This window comes from Cervus canadensis, chromosome 13 (assembly GCF_019320065.1).
Source record: "Cervus canadensis isolate Bull #8, Minnesota chromosome 13, ASM1932006v1, whole genome shotgun sequence".
Lineage (NCBI taxonomy): Eukaryota > Metazoa > Chordata > Mammalia > Artiodactyla > Cervidae > Cervus > Cervus canadensis.
The window spans coordinates 70,922,916-70,947,509 of NC_057398.1; the positions used below are offsets into that span (position 1 = coordinate 70,922,916).

The 24,594-nt window shown below is 37.9% G+C and overlaps 1 protein-coding gene across 4 annotated transcripts in view; it reads right to left on the reverse strand.

Moving 5' to 3' along the window:
* KCNT2 (potassium sodium-activated channel subfamily T member 2) overlaps positions 1–24,594 on the reverse strand; it is a 426,098-nt gene that overhangs the window by 30,316 nt on the left and 371,188 nt on the right. For 2 of the 4 annotated variants that reach the window (XM_043485980.1, XM_043485984.1), the window contains 4 exons: positions 16,294–16,395; positions 14,535–14,618; positions 13,362–13,490; positions 10,301–10,321 (listed from right to left, as the gene is read on the reverse strand). In XM_043485980.1, coding sequence (XP_043341915.1) covers positions 10,301–10,321; positions 13,362–13,490; positions 14,535–14,618; positions 16,294–16,395 — 336 coding nt within the window. The remainder of the gene's footprint in view (positions 1–10,300; positions 10,322–13,361; positions 13,491–14,534; positions 14,619–16,293; positions 16,396–24,594) is intronic. The other 2 variants (XM_043485982.1, XM_043485983.1) reach the window with 1 other exon arrangement.

Below are 24,594 nucleotides of genomic sequence, written 5' to 3' on the forward strand. Positions count from 1 at the left end.
AACACCACCGTTATGACAGAAAGTGAAGAAGAACTAAAGAGCCTCTTGATGAAAGCAAAAGAGGAGAGTGAAAAAGTTGGCTTAAAGCTCAACATTCAGAAAACTAAGATCATGGCATCCGGTCTCGTCACTTTATGGCAAATAGATGGGGAAACAATGGAAACAGTGACATATTTTATTTATTTGGGCTCCAAAATCACTGCAGATGGTGACTGCAGCTGTGAAATTAAAAGACACTTGCTCCTTGGAAGGAAAGTTATGACCAACCTAGACAGCATATTAAAAAGCAGAGACATTACTTTGCCAACAAAGGCCCATCTAGTCAAGGCTATGGTTTTTCCAATAGTCATATATGGATATGAGAGTTGGACTATAAAGAAACCTGAGTGCCAAAGAAGTGATGCTTTTGAACTGTGGTGTTGGAGAAAACTCTTGAGAGTCCCTTGGACTACAAGGAGATCTAACCAGTCCATCCTAAAGGAAATCAGTCCTGAATGTTCATTGGAAGGACTGATATTGAAGCCGAAACTCAAATAATTTGGCCACCTGATGCGAAGAACTGACTCCTTGGAAAAAACCCTGATGCTGGAAAAGATTGAAGGTGGGAGGAGAAGGGGACGACAGAGGATGAGAAGGTTGGGTGTTATCACCGACTCAATGGACATGAGTTTGGGTAAACTCCGGGAGCTGATGAAGGACAGGGAGGCCTGGCGTGCTGCAGTCCATGGGGCTGCAAAGAGTCAGATACGACTGAGCGACTGAACTGAACTGATGCGTTTCCTAGTGCTTTAAGCCCAGAAAATCTTACTTTTATTTTTTCTCTGTTTAAGATCTTGAATACTATTATCATGTAATTACTAACTACATGGTAGATGTCTTCCCTTAAGATATGTATTAATTAATTTTATTATTAGCATAAATGCTATTTAATTGATATTTAAATTACTCTTAGATTATTAAAATATTATGAATTAATGCTTTTAAATTCATCAATCTAAATAACTCTCCTTGGTACATAAAAGCAAACTGAGAAATAATTTTGACTTTATTTTGGTTGGTTGTGTTATTTTCCTGGAGCCTCATAAAGTGACTCATAAATATGCAGACACTAGGCAGCATATATGTTACTCATTTTACTTTTTATCACATGTTTAGGAAGTTACACTCTGAAAGAACTACTTCACCAATCCAAGTCAGAAACTTCAATCTCTGGCATTTAAGGACCAGAGGATGGAGCCAGGGCTCTGTCACTGGTCTCAGACTTCTCTGTGTGATTCATACTGAATTGCGTGTCTGGATTCCAATAAAGGGCATGACTGGAACTTTCAGTGAAAGATACTTATCCTATGACCATTGGTTGTGTGTATAAAGCAGGCATCAAACTCCACTGCAAAGAGTGTTAGGGGAAAATGCTGCCACCCTGGGTACCACAGAGGTAGATTATGTGGCTACTTGTGTGGAGGAAGAGCAGTTCATGCTGAAATCCACACTCCTGAAAACAGCTCCCTGAGACCCTACAAAATGCTTCCGCTGCTGCTGCCTGTACCTCTGCAACAATAAAGATCTTGATAGCCAGAGTCATAAGGAGAAGTATCCATAGGGCACTGCAGCTAAATTAAGCCTCAAAGAATATTCATATTCTTATGCAAAGAATCTACATAAAATGATATTATTGATCCAAGTATATTGAAGCTTAGAGACGGGGATCAAGAACATCCCCATGGAAAAGAAATGCAAAAAGGCAAAATGGCTATCTGAGGAGGCCTTACAAATAGCTGTGAAAAGAAGAGAAGTGAAAAGAAAAGGAGAAAAGGAAAGATATTCCCATTTGAGTGCAGAGTTCCAAAAAATAGCCAGGAGAAATAAGAAAGCCTTCCTCAGCAATCAATGCAAAGAAATAGAGGAAAACAACAAAATGGGAAAGACGAGATCTCTTCAAGAAAATTAGAGATACCAAGGGAACATTTCACGCAAAGATGGGTTCGATAAAGGACAAAAATGGTATGGACCTAACAAGAGCAGAAGATACCAAGAAGTGGCAAGAATACACAGAAGAACTGTACAAAAAAAAATCTTCATGACCCAGACAATCACAATGGTGTGATCACTCACCTAGAGCCAGACATCCTGGAATGTGAAGTCAGGTGGGCCTTAGAAAGCATCACCACGAACAAAGCTAGTAGATGTGATGGGATTCCAGTTGAGCTATTTCAAATCCTGAAAGATCATGCTTTGAAAGTGCTGCACCCAATATGCCAGCAAATTTGGACAACTCAGCAGTGGCCACAGGACTGGAAAAGGTCAGTTTTCATTCCATTCTCAGAAAGGCAATCCCAAAGAATGTTCAAACTACCACACAATTGCACTCATCTCACACGCTAGTAAGGTAATGCTCAAAATTCTCCAAGCCAGGCTTCAGCAATATGTGAACCGTGAACTTCCAGATGTTCAAGCTGGATTTAAAAAAAGCAGAGGAATCAGAGATCAAATTGTCAACATCTGCTGGATCATCGAAAAAGCAAGAGAGTTCCAGAAAAACATCTACTTCTGCTTTATTGACTACGCCAAAGCCTTCGACTGTGTGGATCACAATAAATTGTGGAAAATTCTGAAGGAGATGGGAATACCAGACCACCTGACCTGCCTCTTGAGAAACCTGTATGCAGGTCAGGAAGCAAGGACATGAAACAACAGACTGGTTCCAAATAGGAAAAGGAGTACATCAAGGCTATATATTGTCACCTTGCTTATTTAACTTCTAATGCAAAGTACATCATGAGAAACGCTGGGCTGGAAGAAGCACAAGCTGGAATCAAGATTTCCGGGAGAAATATCAATAACCTCAGATATGCAGATGACACCACCCTTATGGCAGAAAATGAAGAGGAACTAAAAAGCCCCTTGATGAAAGTGAAAGAGGAGAGTGGAAAATTGGCTTAAAGCTCAACATTCAGGAATCTAAAATCATGGCATCTGGTCCCTTCACTTCATGGGAAATAGATGGGGAAACAGTGAAAACAGTGTCAGACTTTATTTTTTTTTCGGCTCCAAAATCACTGCAGATGGTGATTGCAGCCATGAAATTAAAAGACACTTACTCCTTGGAAGGAAAGTTACAACCAACCTAGACAGCATATTAAAAAGCAGAGACATTACTTTGCCAACAAAGGTCCATCTAATCAAGGCTATGGTTTTTCCAGTGGTCATGTATGGATGTCAGAGTTGAACTGTGAAGAAAGCTGAGCGCCAAAAAATTGATGCTTCTGAACTGTGGTGTTGGAGAAGACTCTTGAGAGTTCCTTGGACTGCAAGGAGATCCAACCAGTGCATCCTAAAGGAGATCAGTCCTGGTTGTTCATTGGAAGGACTGATGCTGAGGCTGAAACTCCAATACTTTGGCCACCTCATGCGAAGAGTTGACTCATTGGAAAAAACCGTGATGCTGGGAGGGATTGGGGGCAGGAGGAGAAGGGCATGACAGAGGATGAGATGGCTGGATGGCATCACTGACTCGATGGGCATGAGTTTGAGTAAACTCCGGGAGTTGGTGATGGACAGGGAGGCCTGGTGTGCTGTGGTTCATGGGGTCTCAAAGAGTTGGACACGACTGAGCGACTGAACTGAACTGATTAAAGCTTAGAAATTATCACTCCTCTATGAAAATTGGAATAACTCAGTCAACATTATAATTTTACATTGAGTTCTGATTTTGTAAACTCCCACAATCATAAACCAAGAAGCTGTGAGTAAAGGCTTAATTTATTTCCTGTGGCAGGGCAAAGTGAAAGAATGATGTCCATGCAGTTTAAGGCACAAGTGAACAGAAAGTCAGGACTATGTATCAAAGAGACTGGATGCATTTAAATAGTTTCTTGCTACTAGGTGTGCCAGTGAGACTTTTTTTTTTATTGAAAGATAATTGTTTTACCGAATTTTGTTGTTTTCTGTCACTCAACAGGAGTCAGTCATAGGTATACATATATCCCCTCCTTTTTGAACCTCCTTCCCATCTCCCTCCCCATCCCACCCCTCTAGGTTGATACAGAGCCCCTGTTTGAGTTTCCTGAGCCATACAGCAAATTCCCATTGGCTATCTATTTTACATATGGTAATGTACGTTTCCATGTTACTCTTTCATACATCTTACCCTCTCTTCCCCTCTCCCCATGTCCATAATTATATTCTCTATGTCTGTTTCTCCATTGTTGCCCTGTAAATAAATTCTTCAGTATCATTTTTCTAGATTCTGTATATATGCATTACAATATGAAACTTATCTTTCTCTTTCTGACTCATTTCACTCTGTATGATAGGTTCTAGGTTCATCTAACTCATCAGAACTGACTGAAATGCATTCCCTTTTATGACTGAGTAATATTCCATTGTGTATATGTGCCACAACTTTATCCATTTATCTGTCAATGTACATCTAGGTTGCTTCCATGTTCTAGCTATTGTAAATAGTGCTGTAATGAACAATGGGATACATGTGTCTTTTTCAATTTTGGTTTCCTCAGGATATATGCCTAGGAGTGGGATTGCTGGGTCTTATGGTGGTTCATTGGAAGGAATGATGCTGAAGCTGAAACTCCAGTACTTTGGTCACCTCATGCAAAGAGTTGACTCGTTGGAAAAGACCCTGATGCTGGGAGGGATTGAGGGCAGGAGGAGAAGGGGACAACAAAGGATGAGATGGCTGGATGGCATCACCGACTCAATGGTCATGAGTTTCAGTAAACTCCGGGAGTTGGTGATGGACAGGGAGGCCTGGCATGCTGCGATTCATGGGGTCGCAAAGAGTCGGACATGACTGAGCGACTGAACTGAACTGACTCGTGGTGGTTTTATTCCTAGTTTTTTAAGGAATCTCCATACTGTCTTCCATAGTGGCTGTATCGATTTACATTCCCACCAACAGTGCAAGAGTGTTCCCTTTTCTCCACATCCTCTCCAGCATTTATTGTTTGTAGACTTTTGGATGATGGCCATTCTAGCTGCTGTGAGGTGATATCTCATTGTAGTTTAGATCTGCATTTCTCTAATAATAAGCAACCTTGAGCATCTTTTCAAGTGTTTGTTAGCCATCTGTATAGTGAGACACTTCAGTTAAAGTAAGTAATGAAAGTAAGAAATGTTTTCCTAGGGTTGAAAATAAATAAGACAAGAATTAGTAGAGCTAGGAAATATTAGAAAAAGGAATAATAAAATAAATAAAAGTATTCAAGAGTAAAATTTTATAAGAGAAAAGTGAAAGAAAATTATAGATTAGCTCAGACTCATGGTGTGTGTATGTGTATGAATTAAAATACATTTCAGGCTAGTGAATATATCTACATTTGAAAATATTATAAGGCATTTATCCAAATCACTAGAATACTTGCTATTACTTTATTTATAAATTTAAGTATACTGACACAAGCATTTTCTGAACCAGTGTCATCCACTAAAAAATAATGCAGCAGTAAAAAATGATGGAAAAAGATCTTTGTTAGTCCATGTACCATGACATATAGAATTACTTGCCATTAACTATGAACAATTCACTTAACATAACACATTTCTGATCTTTTCTAATTAATGAAGTAGTAATAACTTCCCGACTTAATTTCCACTCTGCTACATGTGGAGAACAGCACAAGTTCACACAGCTAGTAGGAGCCAACTTTAAACATAGATTATGTGGTTCCAAGTCCACTGCTTATTTGGTCAGGAAAAATAATTGGGTAACTGATTCTTCTAGGAACAGAGACAGAAGGAATTATTTGGTCAGGAAAAATAATTGGGTAACTGATTCTTCTAGGAACAGAGACAGAAGGAATGTAAATAATGGGTAAAATACAGAAGAGTCTAAAATACAGCAACAAGAAAATGACTTCAAAATGACATCAAAAATCCACTATATATAATAGGTTCTAGGTTCATCCACCTAATTAGAACTGACTCAAATGCACTCATTTTTATGGCTTAGTAATATTCCACTGTGTATATATACCACAACTTCTTTATCCATTCATCTGTTGATGGACATCTAAGTTACTTCCATGTTCTAGCTCTTGTAAATAGTGTTGCAATGAACAATGGGATACATGTGTCTTTTTCAATTTTTGTCTCCTCAGGGTATTGGCCTAGGAGTGGGACTGCTGGGTCATACGGTGGTTTTATTCCTAGTTTTTTGAGAAATCTCCATGCCATCTTCCACAGTGGCTTTACCAATTTACATTCCCACCAACACCGTATTCTAACATATATATACAGAATCTAGGAAAATGGTATTGAAGAATTTATTTACAGGTCAACAGGTCAACAATGGAGAAACAGACATAGAGAATAGGCTTATGGACATGGTGAGAGGGGAGGAGAGGGTGAGATGTATGGAAAGAGTAACATGGACATGGTGAGAGGGGAGGAGAGGGTGAGATGTATGGAAAGAGTAACATGGAGACTTACATTACCATATGTAAAATAGATAGCCAACAGGAATTTGCTGTTTGGCTTAGGAAACTCAAACAGGGGCTCTGTACCAACCTAGAGGGGTGGAATGGGGAGGGAGATGGGAGGGAGGTTCAAAAGGGAGGGGATATATGTAGACCTATGGCTGATTCATGTTGAGGTTTGACAGAGAACAGCAAAATTCTGTAAAGCAATTATCCTTCAATAAAAAATAAATTAATTTTAAAAATCCACTATATATGCATCATGCAAAGAAAACAATCATTTATCTGTATGTATTGTGCAAGATCTTGAAGGAAGAGAATTCAGATACAGCATATCCACCAATAAGTCATTAAATCCAAGAATAGGCATGAAAAGCTCACATTTGCTTTTTGAGAAATCTTTCTTTGATGTTTGCTGTCTCATTCCAAGCACCTAGGCTCAGGAAATGTCTAATTCTGGGAGATAAGACGGAGAAGATATGGCAGATAATGAGTTTGTTCTTCATGTTTAGGAATTAGAACACTGAGCACATGAAACACAAATGTGCCCTCCATCAACCTCAAAGTAATCACTGAAACCTAAAGATTTAATTAGTTCTCCAAGGTCATGTGCAGAAAAAGAGGAAAGGCTATACACATAGTTTTGAAAAATGCCTGGTTTTGGTTCGTGTCAGTTCCCATGTTGATTCTCAAACAAAGTACTTTGAGATCTCAAAGCAAGTGGTAGAAAAGAGAGAAGTGGTCAGAAACTGGCAGAGGCTACTTCAGTGAAATCTAATGACTAAAATAATAATAAAAAAGAGGCTCTGGTGTCAGAATGCGATTAAGTTCAAATATAGGCCTGTGGCTTCCTAACTTTTTATTTTATGAAGTTAAGTGTCTCAGCTTCTGCTCATTTACAAATGGGAGTAACATCATCTGCCATATTAGCTTGCTGTGTAGATTAAATAAGAGAATGTTCAGCATTGGGCAGAGACCAAGATTAACACTCTTGGGGGGACAATCTGCAGTGAAGCTTAGCCCACACTTAAATCATGATGTGCTTCCTGGAAATGAAAGAGGAAGGCACATCCTAGAATAGGAGGTAAATCCCTGCCTCTCCTTGAGGTCCTGAGTTATAGAGCCAACCCCAGGACAGGAGATTAGAGACAAACTTTCAGATGGAAGATCACAGGACCAGCATCTAAAACGAGTTGGTATTGGGACTTCCTAGGTGGTCCAGAGGTTGAGACTTGATCTTCCAATGCAGGGGATGTGGGTTCAATTCCTGGTCTGGGAGCTAAGACCTCACATGCCTTGGGACCAAAAAAACAACAACACACACAAAAAAACCGCAAAACATAAAATGGAAGCAATATTGTAACAAATTCAATAGAGACTTAAAATAACTTTTTAAATAAAATGAGTTGTTATAGGCAGAAACGGAACAGAACAAAGAGGAGGGAAAGAAATAAACCAGGATGAACAAGAGTTATTCATAAAATGAAAACTGACAAGAGAATTTTAAGATGTAAGAGACAACGAACCCAGTTAAAGTTCCTATAATGTTTAAACAAATTACAACTAATTTAACATGCCAGTGATTTTGGCTAAAAGAGATTTTTAGTAAGAACAGAATCGATCAAAGAGTGAGGAAAAACTGAGAGACATGGATAAGGAATAGATGCACATCATTGGCACCCCACTCCAGTACTCTCACCTGGAAAATTCCATGGAAGGAGGGAGACTGGTGGACTTCAGTCTGTGGGGTCACTAAGAGTTGGACACGGCTGAGCGACTTAGCAACAGCAGCATATTTGAACTCTTCTGAGAGTTTAACAGCAAGAGTGAAATAAGAACAGTAGAATAAAAGGGGAATGTTTCCTGAGTTTGAGGAAACCCGAACATATTTGAGGGTTGAGAGAGAGAACAAAACAAACAAACAAAAAAATTGGAAAGAACAGAAATTATGGATGAAAAGAAAAATGGGATTACAAGGATAAATATATTTTAATATCTAAAGTGCAGTTAGAGCTTTTTCTTCATAAAAGGATTTTGAGGAGATACTTACAGTGGAAAACTCAGCAAATTAGAGGGAAGAAGCTTAGTTTACATAGGAAATTAACTGGAGGATTTTAGGACCTAGAATAGTAACTATGAGAAAGAAGGCAATTACAGGAAGAAAGTTACAAGTCAAATTCCAACTGGCTACAAAAATTCAGAAATGAGCCAAACCTTTGACTCTCTGAATCTATAATGGTAAATTAGAGAAAAGAGGAGATAATAAAGCTTGACATCTGAATTAAAAGTGCAGAACATATGAATCAACACGGAAAACTACAATAGAGCCAAAAATCTACATTCAAAAAATTAACTCCACTTTCAAACATGAAGCTATACAATTTTTAGCCAAAGGCAAACTCCTTGTAGGGACATGGTGTGACCACTAACTAGTGTTTCTACCACTGTGAATCAAGTCTGGATTCATACTCGAGAATGCGTTTAGAAGAGGCAAAGTGAAGCAATTTGGCTTGTGACATGTTCCTAAAATACTTCCTGAAATAATGTCTGCCAGTGCATTAAAAATAAAATGAAAACTTGTCAATCAGGCCAAGTCAAATACTGGTACAAATGAAAAATTTTAGAAATATATGCTTAAACTCATTAGTAACTTTTTAAAGCATTACAAAATATAGTCTAATAAATAAACCATAAAAACTCTAAGATAAGCTCCCCAAACCTTGCCTTTGCCAGAGCTGTATTCTGCATTAAACTAGAATTTCAATTTGCATCACCTGCAGGCAGCCATGGTAGCTGGAACTGGTGAGCAACTTCATGATAAACAAATGTTACCATTGTCTATATACCATCATGTGAAAAATGTCAGAAAGCAGCTAAAACATTCTTATAGCCCAAAGAGAAGCTTCTTTAGTACTTATTTTGTAAATTCCAAAGGAAGCAATATATAAAAAAAAACATAGAATATTTAAGAATATGACAGAGCTAGAGCTTCTTAAACCTTAAATAAGTAATGTAGAGTGATCAGAATAATTTAATAAACATTTGCATTTATTACATGGCTTCAAATTGTAGAGAAAATACCAGTCATTCTGTCAAAATTTCTGGAATTATGATAATATAGAACTTCAACGAGCTCAAAAATAGACTCATATTTTTGGTTGGTAATTTTGACACCAAAGTTTTACACTTGTGATATTTTTCCACAGTAAGCTGAATTGTACCACTGCTTTGACATTCAAAATGCAATTTTTAAAGTTGAAAATACTTATATTTGTAATAGTTTCTTTAATTCTATTAATGTTTGGGAGTTTGTGTTAAGTACTAAGGCCATTATGACAATTATTTAACATGATCTACATGAAGAAAATGGAAAATAAAAAATGCAAATCACATAAAGATAAATCAAGGTTTCAGGAATATAAATGTATGAGAAGGAATCCATCTCAGGTCCTATTGTTCCCATAACTGTTCCTAACGAATCCAGGCTCCTTTAAGAAGCAAACTAAAGGTATGTTTTATGTCAAGACCCCGATTCCATGTCAGTCCCAGCTGACTGCACTGAAGGTGGCACATCCCTTGAGGACAGAGAATGTACATCCAGTAAGTGACTAGCTGGTAATGACACCACACAGTAAAATATGCGATTGCATTAATACATATACATAACTTGAAGACAAACAGGTAATATTAATTTGCAATCATATTAGGGAAATACAGACACACTAACTTCAAGAGAACATATTAAATCATTTCAGCGTGTTTTCTTTTAAAATCTGAAATATTGAGCTTAAGCTTTAATATTCTTTTCTTCTAATGACTCATTATATTAGACCATTTGAAGAAAGGGAGACAAACAAAATACTTACTTGTGATGCTATTTCTCGACACTGACACAAAGGGAGGGAAAAGAAACACACAAAATTCAGCTTAAACAACGACTAAACAATACATACACAAAACAATCAGCAACAGGACAATATACGACAGATAACACATAACATTCATCATCTAAGTATGTGTTTGATTACTTATCATAGCACTTTTGAATAAGATTAGGTAAAGAATAAGCTAATATTTTAAAAACTTGCCAGAAAGATGTTAGGTTTTTTCTAAAGTCATCTTTCTATGATTTGATGAAAAGTTAATGTGGTGTTATTAGAAAATAAAATAAAAAAATGATAAGAGTATATTAAAGGATTACATTCACGAGAAGAAATTGACATCATTATTGATATTCAAAAATCATTATCGATATTAATAGTTGTACTGTTTTTTTAAATGTTAGATACTATAGTAAGATTATTTTTCACCCCTATGTATACATTCAAGCAAATGTATAGAAATATTCTGAGTTTTCAAATATGTTATAAAGGTTAAAATTTGATCTTCCCAGTCAATATATAAGCCCTAAACATTTAGAGGTTATAAAAATCATGTTATCTTGTTCTTCAGTTCTATGGAATAACATGGTCTTCATCCTTCAAAAGGCAGAAGTGAAATTTTCAATTATAATTTTTGTTGTACTATAATTCAAGTCTAACCCACTATTTAGGATTGTCACTATTGTTACAAATATTATAAAACACATTAAAATATATGAATATAGGCTTGTTGGAACTGTTTGTCTTCAGATTCTTAACACTTGGCCCAATGGAATAACAGTGAGCAGAAAATGGGAGAGAATGAGCAGTTCAAGTTTCAAAACTATTTGATCTTAAGCCTTATTAAAATATTTCTATTAATGTAATCTGGAGGCTTCCCTGGTGGTGTAAATGCCAAATAATCTGCCTGCCACACAGGAGACCCAGATTCGATCCCTGGGTTGGGAAGATCCCCTGGAGAAAGGAATGGCTACCCACTCCAGTACTGTGGCCTGGAGAATCCCATGGACAGAGGAGCCTGGTGGGCCACAGTCCATGGGTCTCAAAGAGTCAGACACGAACGAGCCTGATTTTATAAAATGAGATTTTACTGAGTACCACTTTTTTGGTACTTTAGCATCTTGCAAAACTATAAAGCCAGGTAATGTTCATCATGTTTTCTTTCTCTTAAATATCTCTAAATATTAAATCTCATATAAGGAAACATATAATATACTCACTCTGTTAACAATGATCAGGAAAAACAAATCTTTCTGTAGATGAACTTACATCTTTGTGTGTATCAAACTACAATTATTATATAACTCAACAGTTTATGTTTGCCTTATTTGCCAGAAAAATAAAAGCAGAATTCCTTTTCAACCACAGCAGTCAAATCATTTTAGATGTAAAGTAACATTAATTTCTTGCCCTTACTAACATATGTTACTGTAAAAGTACTCAAAGTTTATTGTAATCTTTAAACTGCCTCTTTTTTTTCTGTAATAGGTAGTATATAAAATTTAAACAAAACTATGTGTTCCAAAAGATGAACTGAACTCAGTATAAGAAGACAGCAGATATTATCTTCATTTAACCTAGTATTCTTTTATTTTTTCCAAGGATGTGTGCTTTTGATAGAAGTTGGAGGTTTGGGAATTTATAAATATTTTTCTGATTTGTGATGGGAAGAAATGACTGAGATGTAATGTTAAATGCTCCTTGATGACACTATGAATATTCAATTATCTTTTCCCTATCTACACTGTTAACAGCATACAACAAAGACTCTTAATAATACAGAATGACAAATATGGACATGAACTTGACCAATGGAAGAATTGACTATTTTCAAATTGACAAAATCCATATTACAAGATAAAAACAGGATAGTATCCTGCTATGTGGAAATCTTTGTCTTTATCAAGATTGAGTAAGACATGGTTAATTGCTTAGGTGTGAAAGCACTTTTTTTCTTTTAACCGTTAATCAAATAATATTTTTTGGATGCAATATTTTTAAACTTTTAGGCATATCAGCCAAGCTGTCTTACATATTTAACTGTCTGGTATGTTTCTTCCATCAGTCATTCCTGATTTTTTCCAATTTGGTCCTGCTCTTTGTGGTGTGAACTACAGGGACCACAGCCAATGAAAAACTCAGATTCAGCTGCAGAAATGGCAATAAAACATCTTTTAGCACCTCTGAAGCTGCAGTGAAACCAGCAAAAAGCATCTCAGAAAAATGAAACTATTTTCTTCTGGCCTCAATATCACTTACTTAAACGTCAAACTAAATTGTAACAAGAAAATAAAACTCTACTCCATTATCCTTATGCTTCCTATAAAGTTCTTCTTTTCCACCACAGATTCATTGATTTTAATCACAAGCTGATATAACGATTACATGACTGTTAAAATGCATGTAATTGATCTAAGTCTCATAGTTAAGGTTCTGTTTCACATAAGACCAAAGAAAGAAATGGTTAACCAAAATTTTGAATAATATTGAGGTATCTGAAGAAGATAAATATTTCAAGAATATAAACCATAATTTAGAACCACACAGTGTGACCAAATTAAAATATGGATATATTTTCTGTCGTATGCAGGCATTGTAAATTCTGTTCCATTTTTAATAGGCTCCAGTTTGCTATTATGATTATTGAGCCAGGGTCTGACACTGCTCCTGGGGTTCTTTCCTTGGCTCCAAAGTAGTTCTCAACCTAGAGTTTGAGAAAAGGTGAGTTTCATGCTCCCTAACTTATCTCTGTTTCCTTCTTTCCAAATGCTAATATACTGGAGCTTAAGATTATATTAAAAACTAGATTGCTTGTGCTGAGAACTTTTCTTATGTGTCAAAAGGTTACTTAGAATTAATTTACTTCCTGAAAACCTACAAAAAGCATTGAGTCCAAACTCTAGAATATCACTTTCACCAAAAATACTTTATGAAATTCCTGACATAATTTAATGGCCAATATTTCAGAAATAAGTTTCTAGGTTTAGGAATCACAGTTTTCAATCACATTAAACATTAAGACAGGAATATGTGGATATTTTCAAACCTCAGATGTAGTAAGCTTTTGAGATTCTGTCCTGTAGATCCCAATGGGAACGTCTCCAGTAGAAGAACATAACTTCTGATAAAGTCTGGCATAAGTCCTGATCCATAAGTCATCCTCCGTGATCTTCATCTGTAATATAATTGGATTATTTACATACCAGATTTTTAAGAAAGAAAAAACCTAATGGTTATTTTCCATTCCTTAAAAGTAGATTTCACTGATATTTCAAAATCTCAAAGCAACATTTCATAAGTGCTTATCTGTAAATTAAAGCTATTTACTGCATTCCATCTAAACCTTATCTCTCAGGTCAACTCAAACTTGAGAAACTAAAGGCTCAATTTGTGGCAGCATGGCATTGCATTAGTTCCATCTCAGTGGGCGACACCACTGGTAATTGACTGGGAATTGTTGGAAACCTGTATGTGAGGGTTTGTTTAAATGTTGAGATAACTAGAGGGTGATACTGGGACTTAGTGGACAGGGTTGGCTGATGATACAAATTCTGAAGTGCAAAGGACACTCCAGAAAAAAAACAAATAGTCCATCCAAAGGTCTATAGCATCCCTACTGAGAAAGGTGTGCAATAGGAGGTGCACAGGACTCCCGGACAGGAGGCATGTGCTGCTCCCTCTCTGCTAATCATGAATTTGAATTGTTAACAAATCACTTAAATATACTTGGACATAGTACACTTATTTATAAAACAGGTTAGAGAATTCCCTGGTGGTCCAGTGGTTAGGACTCCATGCTTTCCCTACAGGGGGCCCTGGTCAGGGAAAAAAAATCCTTCAATTTGTGGGACATGGCCAAAGATAAGAAAGAAAAAAAAAAAAAAACACACAGAAGTTAAACGACATGATCAGTGTTTTCCTTGGCAGTATGACATCCTATGTCAGAAACTATTCATCTCAAATGCCAGCTGAGGGGGGTGGGGAGAGGGAAACACTTGTGAATTTTGTTCTGAATGGCTATCTGCAAGATTATTAATTTAAATAATGTTTTCCCTAAACATTTTTTAATCAATTTAAAAAACCAGGATGCTATTCTTTGAGCATATGTTAGAAAACTAAATAAATAAATGATATAGAAGAGTTAGCCAAAGAGCATTATAGACGGATTTCAGAAATGCCTGTCAGAAGTATCTTCCACTTCAGATAGTAGTTAACTTACAGAGCAAAGAAACCCCGATCCTGGTGTAGTATCCAATCCCAACAGAAGTCTGGTAATAGAAATCATATAGTCCTTCACAAATGACTGCAACAGAAATAAAATATGTATTTATCGTGTGTATGAAAAACAGAATAGCTTAGAGTGTGAATATCTTATTGCATCTTAAAGGTTACATTAAAGGTTATCACATCACTGCTGTTATTGTTTAGTGACTAAAGTTGTGCCCGACTCTTTTGCAACCTGATGAACTGTAGTCAGCCAGGCTTCTCTGCCCATGGGATTTCCCAGGCAAGAATACTGGAGTGGGTTGCCACTTCCTTCTCCGGTGATGTTCCCGGCCCAGGGATTGAACCTGCGTTTTCAGCACTGGCAGGCAGATTCTTTACCACTGAGCCACCAGGGAAGCACTATAATATCATTGAAAGTGAAAGTGTTAGTCACTCAGTTGTGTCTGAGTCTTTCTGACTTCATGGACTATAGCCCACCAGGCTCCTCTGTCTATGGAATTCTCCGGGCAAGAATACTGGAGTGGATCGCCATTCCCTTCTCTAGGAGATCTTTCTGACCCAAGAATTGAACCTGTGTCTCCTGCATTAGCAGGCAGATTCTTTGCAGTCTGAACCAGCAGGGAAGCCCACTTTAGGTGGTGGTAGTTTAGTCGCTAAGTCGTGTCTGACTCTTGCGACCCCATGGACTGTTGCCCACCAGACTCCTCTGTCCGTGGGATTCTCCAGGCAAGAATATTGGAGTGGGTTGCCATTTCCTTCTCCAATCATTAAGCCTCCATTAATAAAAGAAATAAAAATCTATCTTGTCAGTGTGCTAAATACACATGTACAGTTAAGCTGTCCTTAAAAAATATGGAAACTATTATTTTCTAGGATATACTGATATGTTTAAATTTTATGCATGCTATTGGACATGAGGAAAACAATTCTAGATTTTTAATAACAAAAAACTATAAGCTGAATAAAAGAGAATATTTTCTAAAAGTTTGTAATGACTAAAATTTACAATGAAATATTTCAACTAGTTTTTTTGTTGCTGTTGTTTTTTGTTTAAATCCCTATGAATATCTTTTTTCCCTTAATGGACATATTTAGAAATTATCTGAATACTTGAATCAAAGAATATGAAATATATTGCTGCTGTTAAGCTTCCGGCAGAGTTTAAAAAAATAGTGTATGTGTATAAAATAAAACCCAAACTTAGCAATGATGAAATGACAATGTAAAACTCTGCCATTCAGAAACAAACTGAATGTTTCTGAGAGGCTGTAAAATTTTCCTTACATGTTTCTAAGGTAGGCAATAGTTACCAGATGTTGAAAATGTCCTTGATTTGTCAGTTTATTGACATTATTTGGTATCTTATTTTTTTTAATGTGTATTAGAAAGAAAGGTGTCTTTTTCTTAACCTAGTAATTTTTTCTTAACTTTTATTTATAGTCTTGTTATATAAGGAAAGGAATATGTAGATGAATTAAAGCATCACATGAAAGTCTGTAGGACACTGGTGTCAAAGAATGCCTAATATCATCTCATAGATTATTCGGAAAAATAATTATTTTTTTCTTACAATGTCTTTCATAGGCACATTTAGGTCATTCATTAAATACATGAAATAAAACATTGGGTTACTTCCAGAGCCAATTTAAGTTGACAGTTCCATGAGAAACACTAGTTGTATCATTCGTTTGATAGAATCGAAACAAAACAGAAAATAAACTCTTTAGAGAGCAACAGGAAACACTGGGTACCTGATAGAGAAGTGTGTCCAACATGCTGATACTGAACACCCTCCCAGCAGCAAAAGGAAGTCGGAATATGAAGGCCAAGTTAGAACCTCGTTCTCTTTCTTTCTGTTCAGAAATTTAAAAAAGAATAATTTGTGAGCATCCTCTATCTTATGCTTTTCTGCTTAAATTCTAACAAATGTGAAGAAAGTAATTTTTGTCACGCGGTTCTTAGCGATGAATGCATCGTGACTTCACCTTTAATTGTATTGTTAATGTCCCTTTACTTTTCATAACTGTGCATGCATGCTCCGTCGTGTCTGACTCTTTTGCAGCTCCCATGGACTGGAGTCCACTGGGCTCCTCGGTCCATGGGATTACCCAGGCAAGAGTATAGGAATGGGTTTCCATTTCCTTCTCCAGGGGTTTTTCCCAACCCAGGAAGCGAACCCACATCTCCTGCATTGGCAGGATTCTTTACCATTGAGCCACCTGGGAAGACCCTTTCATAACCATGTTTTCTTAATTAAAATACCCAACAGTTAAGAAAGCTGGATCCTTTCATACATTAAACATTTATTTACCCTTTGTACGTAGTTCTTAACAGGATTTGAAGTGATGTTAATAAAAAGAACAAACACAATAGCATTATTTCATCAAATTTGAAAAAAAAAAACCTAAAGCCACCTAATGTACCATAATATCTAGAATATCAGCTTTTGAATATTCTCAAATGTAAGGACACAAAATACAGGCAAGTAGGAGTGATCACAACCAGTAGATTCTAAAGCTTTCTGTCATTTGAGTTTTAATTTGTCAATCTGCCTTTCAAGTTGTGCCAGCCATACCTTTTCTCTGTCATAAACGACAGAAGTGGTATGGACCTAACAGAAGCAGAAGGTATTAAGATGAAGTGGCAAGAATACACAGAACTATACAAAAAGATCTTAATGACCCAGATAACCATGATGGTGTGATCACTCACCTAGAGCCAGACATCCTGGAATACGAAGACAAGTGGGCCTTAGGAAGCATCTCTATGAACAAAGCTAGTGGAGGTGATGGAATTCCAGTTGAGCTATTTCAAATCCTGAAAGATGAGGCTATGAAAGTGCTGCACTCAATATGCCAGCAAATTTGGACAACTCAGCAGTGGCCACAGGACTGGAAAAGGTCAGTTATCATTCCAATCCCAAAGAGAGGCAATCCCAAAGAATGTTCAAACTACTGCACAATTGCACTCATCTCACACTCTAGCAAAATAATGCTCAAAACTCGCCAAGTGAGGTTTCAACAGTATGTGAACCGAGTACTTCCAAATGTCCAAGCTGGATTTAGAAAAGGCAGAGGGAGCAGAGATGAAATTGTCAACATATGATGGATCACAGAAAAATAAGAGAGTTCCAGAAAAAACATCTACTTATGCTTTACTGACTACGCCAAAGCTTTAGACTGTGTGGATCACAAAAAACTGTGGAAAATTCTTCAAGAGATAGGAATACCAGACCACCTTACCTGCCTCCTGAGAAATCTGTATGCAGGTCAAGAAGCAACAGTTAGAAACAGACATGGAAAAACAGACTGGTTCCAAATTGGGATAGGAGTATGTCAAGGTTTTATATTGTCACCCTGCTTATTTAACTTATATGCAGAGTACATCATGTGAAATGCTAGGCTTGATGAAGCACAAGCTGAAATCAAAATTGCCATGAGAAATATCAATAACCTCAGATATGCAGATAATACCAGTCTTATGGCAGAAAGCAAAGAAGAACTAAAGAGCCTCTTGATAAAAGTGAAATTAAAGCCATAAAATTAAAAAAACGCTTGCTCCTCGGAAGGAAAGCTATGACAAACCTAGACAGTGTATTAAAACGCAAAGACATTACTTTGCTGACAAAGGTCCGTGTAGTCAAATCTTTTCTAGTAGTCATGTATGGATGTGAGTGTTGGACCAAAAAGAAGGCTAAGGGTTGAAGAATTGATGCTTTTAAATTGTGGTGTTGGCAAGCCTCTTGATAGTCCCTTGGACTGCAAGGTGATCAAACTGGTCAATTCCAAAGGAAATCAGTCCTGAATATTCCTTGGGAGGACTGATACTGAAGCTGAAGCTTCAATACTTTAGCCACCTGTTGCAAAGGACTGACTCATCTATAAAGACCCTGATGCTGGGAAAGATTGAAGGCAGGAGGAGAAGGAGATGACAGAGGATGAGATGGTTGGATCGCATCACTGACTTAATGGACATGCGTTTGAGCAAGTTCCAGGAGTTGGAGATGGACAGGGACCTAGCCTGGTGTTCTGCAATCCATGGGGTTGCAAATAGTCGGACATGACTGATTTACTGAACTGAATTGACTGAGCCATACTAAACTGCAGCTAAAGTTCTGTAAATGACCCCCAAAAGTGTGTTTAAACCAGAGAGAGAAAAATATCATATTTTAAAGCATATGTGTGGAATCTAGAAAAATGGTATAGATGAACTTATTTGCAGGGCAGGGGTAGAGACACAGACATAGAGAACAAATGTCTGGACATGGAGGGGTAAAGTGGGGGTGGGATGAAACAGGAGATTGGGATTAACATATATGTACACTATTGATACTAGTATAAAAACTAATGAGAACCTACTGTAAAGCACAAGGGGAAATAAAAGGAAGGTAGAATCTGTTTTTAGGACATATATTCGTTAATCTTAAAACAGGATTCCAGTATACAGTAGGTGCAAAAAACACTGTTTGAATCCACTTACATGAGGTACCCAGAATTTAAAATTCAGAGTCAGAAAGGACACCGGTAGATGTCAGGAGTCAGGGAGTCGGGAAAGAGGGGTATGGGAAGTCAGTGTTTAAAGGGGATAGAGGTTCAGTTTAGGAAGGTGAAAAAAATCCCAGAGATGGATGACAGTAAGTGTTGCAGAACAATGTGAATGTACTTAGTGTCCCTGAACTGTACAGTTCAATATGCTTAAAATAGCACATTTTACATCATAAGACTTTTACCACAGTAAAAAAAAAAAAAAAAAAAGTGAAAAAGCATGTGTTTGTGTGTATAATGGTGTATGAGGGTTTCTTTTGAAAAATTCTGTTGCAATTATTGCCCATTAATAAGCAAAGGCCTAAGAGCAAATGTTTGTGTAAGACTGGAACAAAATTCTTAAGGATGAAACTTCACCTTATACTCAGGTGGTCACCTCAAAGATGCTTGTTTCTCTTGTTGCCAGCTTCCCCTTACCAGGAAAGACAGACAGAGAAAGCAAATGAAAACATCAGCCCTCACTCTCTGAGGCAATAGAAGGGGGCTCCAGTCTCGAATGCAGCAAATTTAGGAGATCTCAAGGGAAGGATGGCTCCATGTCCATCTTTTTAGGAATGGGTGGGAGGGCAGACTGCTGACAGAGGGGGGTCCTGGAGATGAAAACCAGGGCCACTGCTCCTGATTGTTGTCATGATGGTACTAGAGCGACCAGACCCCTGGGCTTTCCCTGGACAGACAGACGAGGCTGGGCTCAGCATCAGCCCTGTCAGGGAGAAAGAGGAGTTACTCCACCCCATCTGTCATGTCTACTAGTTGAGTAGACTGTCCAGAGTATAAGGACATCCTGACTTGAAATGTAAGGAGAAGGAAGCATATGCAAGTGGTGCCCCCTTGGTATCTGTGTCCTGGTATCAGTGATCTGCATCACATCACAATGCAGTCACTGACTTATTAGCCTTGGTATCAGCAGAGCCTGTTTGAACTGCCTAGGTAGGCAGTTTGGAGATGCTCCAAATGAGCTATCTTTCTACAAATCTGGAGCCACAAGTGGTTCTTAAGTTGTGCTAAATGCCTGGCACACAGTCAGTGAAATTTTATTGAACAAATGAATAAGTCTTTTTCTACTTACAATAGTTGTCTAAACCTAAAGAAAATTTGCTGCATAAAGTTTATAATATTTGTATGAAGAGGCAGGAAACAAACAATTTGAGGTTCATTCAACACCCCTCTCTTCTCACTTCAGTTCTTCAATGGAGGCTTGAAGGTGGAAAAAAACTGCAGAGTTTGTGTTATGCAAAGTTCTCTGACTTTAGTATATCTTTTGACTACTGTGTTTTACAAGATACAATAATAAATATTTCTGTGATTTCTTCTAGTACAAACATATACTATATTAATTTTTTTCAGGCATATTTCCTTTCTTGGTATAATTCTGGATTCAATTAAAGTTTCAGCAATGATTTTGTGTTTTCCTAACATCCACTCATCTAAAACTTTGATGTTGTTTAGTCGCTAAGTTATGTCTGATTCTCACAACCCCTTGGACTGCAGACCATTACGCTCCTCTGTCCATGGGATTTTCCAGGCAAGAATACTGGGTTCCATTTCCTTCTCCAGGGGTTTTTTTCATCCCAGAGATCGACACTTATCTAAAAATACCTAAAACATATCTCAGACATCCAAATCAGAGATCCCAGACACTTTAATATCCTTGGTTGTACCTATCTCTTCCACTTGGTTTGCTATCGTGAACATATGGTTTTGTTGGAAGAAGGAATTTTTTCTGGCATAAATTGTGTTTTCTTTACTGTGTCCATCCAGTGCCATATGGAATGAGCTGATAACATGGTTGGACTTAGCAGATTCTGCCCGGACCCAACACATAGTAATACTGTAACCCCAAATCTAGTGGCTTTTCCCACCATTCACCCTACTTGACCTTCATCACAGGGTATGACACAACATCCTTTCTTTTTTCACTCTTTTCCTCTCTCTTTCTCCCCACCTCTATTCTATTTCAGCAACAGCCCTCAAATCTTCTCTCCAAATTTTTATGTCCTGGCCAAGCTAACTCTGCCTTTCCTCTCACAAAGTTGCTTGCCCAGGGAGTGACCTTTGGAATTCAAACACAGAAAACCCTCACAGTAAAATACAAGCATCTTCAATGAGTTGCTAGAGTTTTGTGTATCCTGCTTAGAGCTTTCCTAGGAAAGAGTCTCAGGGCTTTTTATTGCAGCTCTGAATGTGTATCTCTTCCAGAACAAGTTTCCTATTAGAGCTTCTCACTGAAGTGTGTGCTTAGGAACTGAGGTGACAGAGGATCCTGAGTCCTTAGTGGCTTTAAATCAATCTCTCTTTCTTTCATTTCTTCTTTGTATTGCATACAAGAAGGAGGCAGTTCCAGTAATAAAGACCATTTCTTTTCATTTCCACTTTTCTTCTCACTGGAAAGAGTAGGTTCCTACCACACCCCCACACACATGTGAATGCACACACACACTCACATGCACACAGACACGTGCACGTGCATAAACACATACACATACATGTCTGTTCCAGTCTCAGTGGCAGCTTAGAGGGGTTGCATTTTCTGGACATTCCATGAGTTCATCTTGCTTATGAGGACTCAAGACAACCTCAGTCCCACATCCCCTAACACCCTTGAGTCAACCCAAGGCTAGTTCATGCTGAAGGAGTTTGGGGTGTGGGAGACCCCCTTCCTTATCTCAGAGAAGAATTCAAGGTCTTCAAGGCAGTTACTGCCCTCCTGCACTAAGATACACATAGTCCTTACTTTAGGAATAGAATGATAGGCTAGTTTATCATCCAAATCAGGACCTCTTGACAGGTGCTCCTAGTAAGGATACTGAGACAACAGCTATACACTAGGAGTGCTGGGCAAACTGGGACTCCAACCATGTCACTTATAACTTAGAAATATGTGCTCCACAAACCAGACACGCCAATGACTGCCTGCACCCTGTTCTCCCTGAAGACCCTGCTGCTCCAGAGAATTGAGACATCTGGAAAATTAGAAGCTTCTGAAAAACATGTGCATTTAGTAATATAGAAATTATGTTGAAGGATTAAACATGAATTTTTATAGGGACACAAACATTCAATCTATGCAACTTTAAGCCTATTGTGTGAAATCACAGTACTATACACATTCTTCTTTTTTCTTTTTCTTTACTGTGAATATGTTAAAAATAACTGATATTCTTGCCTGTTTATCCCAGGATCTATCCCCAGTGTGTATTAGTTTGCTCTATCATTGACTACATAGCAGTATATGATTTATAGACATGATCCTTTATGAAAGTGTTGTTAGTTGATCAATCATGTTTGACTCTTTGCAGCCCCAGGGTCTGTAGCCTGCTAGCCTCCTCTCTTCATTGGATTCTCCAGGCAAGAATACTGGAGTGGGTTGCCATTCTCCTCTCCAGGGGATGTTCCTGACCCAGGGATCAAACCCAGGTCTCCTACATTATAGGTAGATTCTTTACCATCTGAGACATTCTGATGAACAGATGTCAATTCAGTTTAGTTCTGGCACTCATTACTCAGAATTGGCCAAGACCCTTGCAGATTAGGGACTCAGTCCCACAAGACTGATCTCATTTCAGCCACCAGCTGCAAGTCCTCGGTGTCTCCAATCAAACAGCACCTCTTGTCCATCCAGCTACAAATCTGGGGTTCCCCACAACTCCCACAATTTCAGTAATCTTCCAGAATGCTCACAGAACTCACAAAAGTGTTAAATTTAAGGACTATCACATAAATATAAAGAATGCAAATGAACAGCAGATGAAAAGGTACACTGGGCAAGTCTGGACGCGTTGTAAGCACAGGAGCTTCTGTCTCCATGGAGTCTGAGGGCACCACCCTCCTGGGACATCAATATGTTCACCAATCAGGAGGCTCTCTAAGCCTCATTCTTCAGTGTTTTTATCAAAGCTCCATTATATAGGCATGATTAATTAAATCATTAACCACATGATGAAACTCAATCTTCAGCCCCTCTTCCTTCCCTGGAGGGAGGGAGGTGAGCAGGTACTGAAAGTTTCAGTTTCCTAATCACATCTTTGCTGTTTCTGACAACTAGCCTTCACCCTAAAGCCATCTCCACGAATGCCTCGTTAACATAAAATCACGTACGAATAACAAAATGCACTTCTATCACTTAGGAAATTCCAAGAGTTTTTGAAGCCCTGTGTCAGGAACTATGGACAAAGAGCAAACATTAACTTTTCTTTATACCATACTATTCATCTCATGTTTTCATTACTTTGCTTCTTACATCAATGTGTAATTAGTATATGATGGCTAAAGTGTAATTATGATCATTAACAGAGAAAGGTTCAAAAGCAACTTTAAAAAAAGTAGGCTTGAAGCTTAAGCATGAATAAAAGGCATTTTTATGAAATGCATCAAAAGAAGAGAAATGAAATGTCTTCAAAGGAAAATGAGACAAACTTTCCATCTCTGCTTAGCTCTCATACCGTGTTTCTGATGCCTGCTACATTAATTTTGTTAGGAGGAGTGTCAATGACCCAATGATCAATAACAGAACACAGGAAGTACAGTTGGAATGCCATATCTACAGGTTCTGCATCTGCCCACTTCAGCCAATCATGGACTGAAAATATTTGGGGAAAAAATTCCATAAAGTTCCCAAAAGTAAAAGGAGTTTGCCACCTACTGGCAACTATTTACATAGAATTTACATTGTATAATATTAGATATTATAACTAATCAGATTATTAAAAATACACAGGAGGATGTGTGTACATAGGCTATATGCAGACACTAAATCATTTCATATAAGGGACTTGAGCATCCTCAGATTTTGATTCTGCTGAAGAGTGGGAAGGGAGGGGACTGAAACCCATTCCCCATGGACACTGAGGGAAGACTCTATTATTGGATAAATAATATCAGTGAGTCGATGTGAATATCCAGGACCAGAAAGATAATGTGAAACAAACAAATGAACAACAACAACAACAACAACAACAAAAAAACAGCAACAATGAGAGAAAATTAGATTAAAAAAGCAAGCTAAAGCATGATGTTCAGGAATGTTTAGATTGATTTTACAAATTTGAAGAAAGTAAGGGTGGTATGCCACATATAACAAAGAATATTGACTGTCCACCAAAACTCATCGCCTAATTCTTCTTGGGCACATGGTTGGACTACCTTTCTCAGTCTCCCCTGAAGTTAGGTGTGGCCACAGGATTGGGTTCTAGCCAATGGCATCTGAGTGGAGTCTGTGTGCCACTCCCAGACCTGGCCTGGGAGAATCTCCATCTAATTAATATTCATGTGTGAACATTACTTGCTGCAGTTAGTCAGATGTTAGAAGAAAGTAGCTCAGGTAAGAATTAACTTCAAGTTCCCAGGGGCACTAGTGGTAAAGAACCCTCCTGCCAATGCAGCAGATGTAAGAGACTTGAATTCTATCCCTGGGTTGGGAAGATCCCCTGAAGGAGGACATGGCAACCCACTCGAGTATTCTTGCCTGGAGAACCCCATGGACTGAAGAGCCTGGTGGGCTACAGTCCA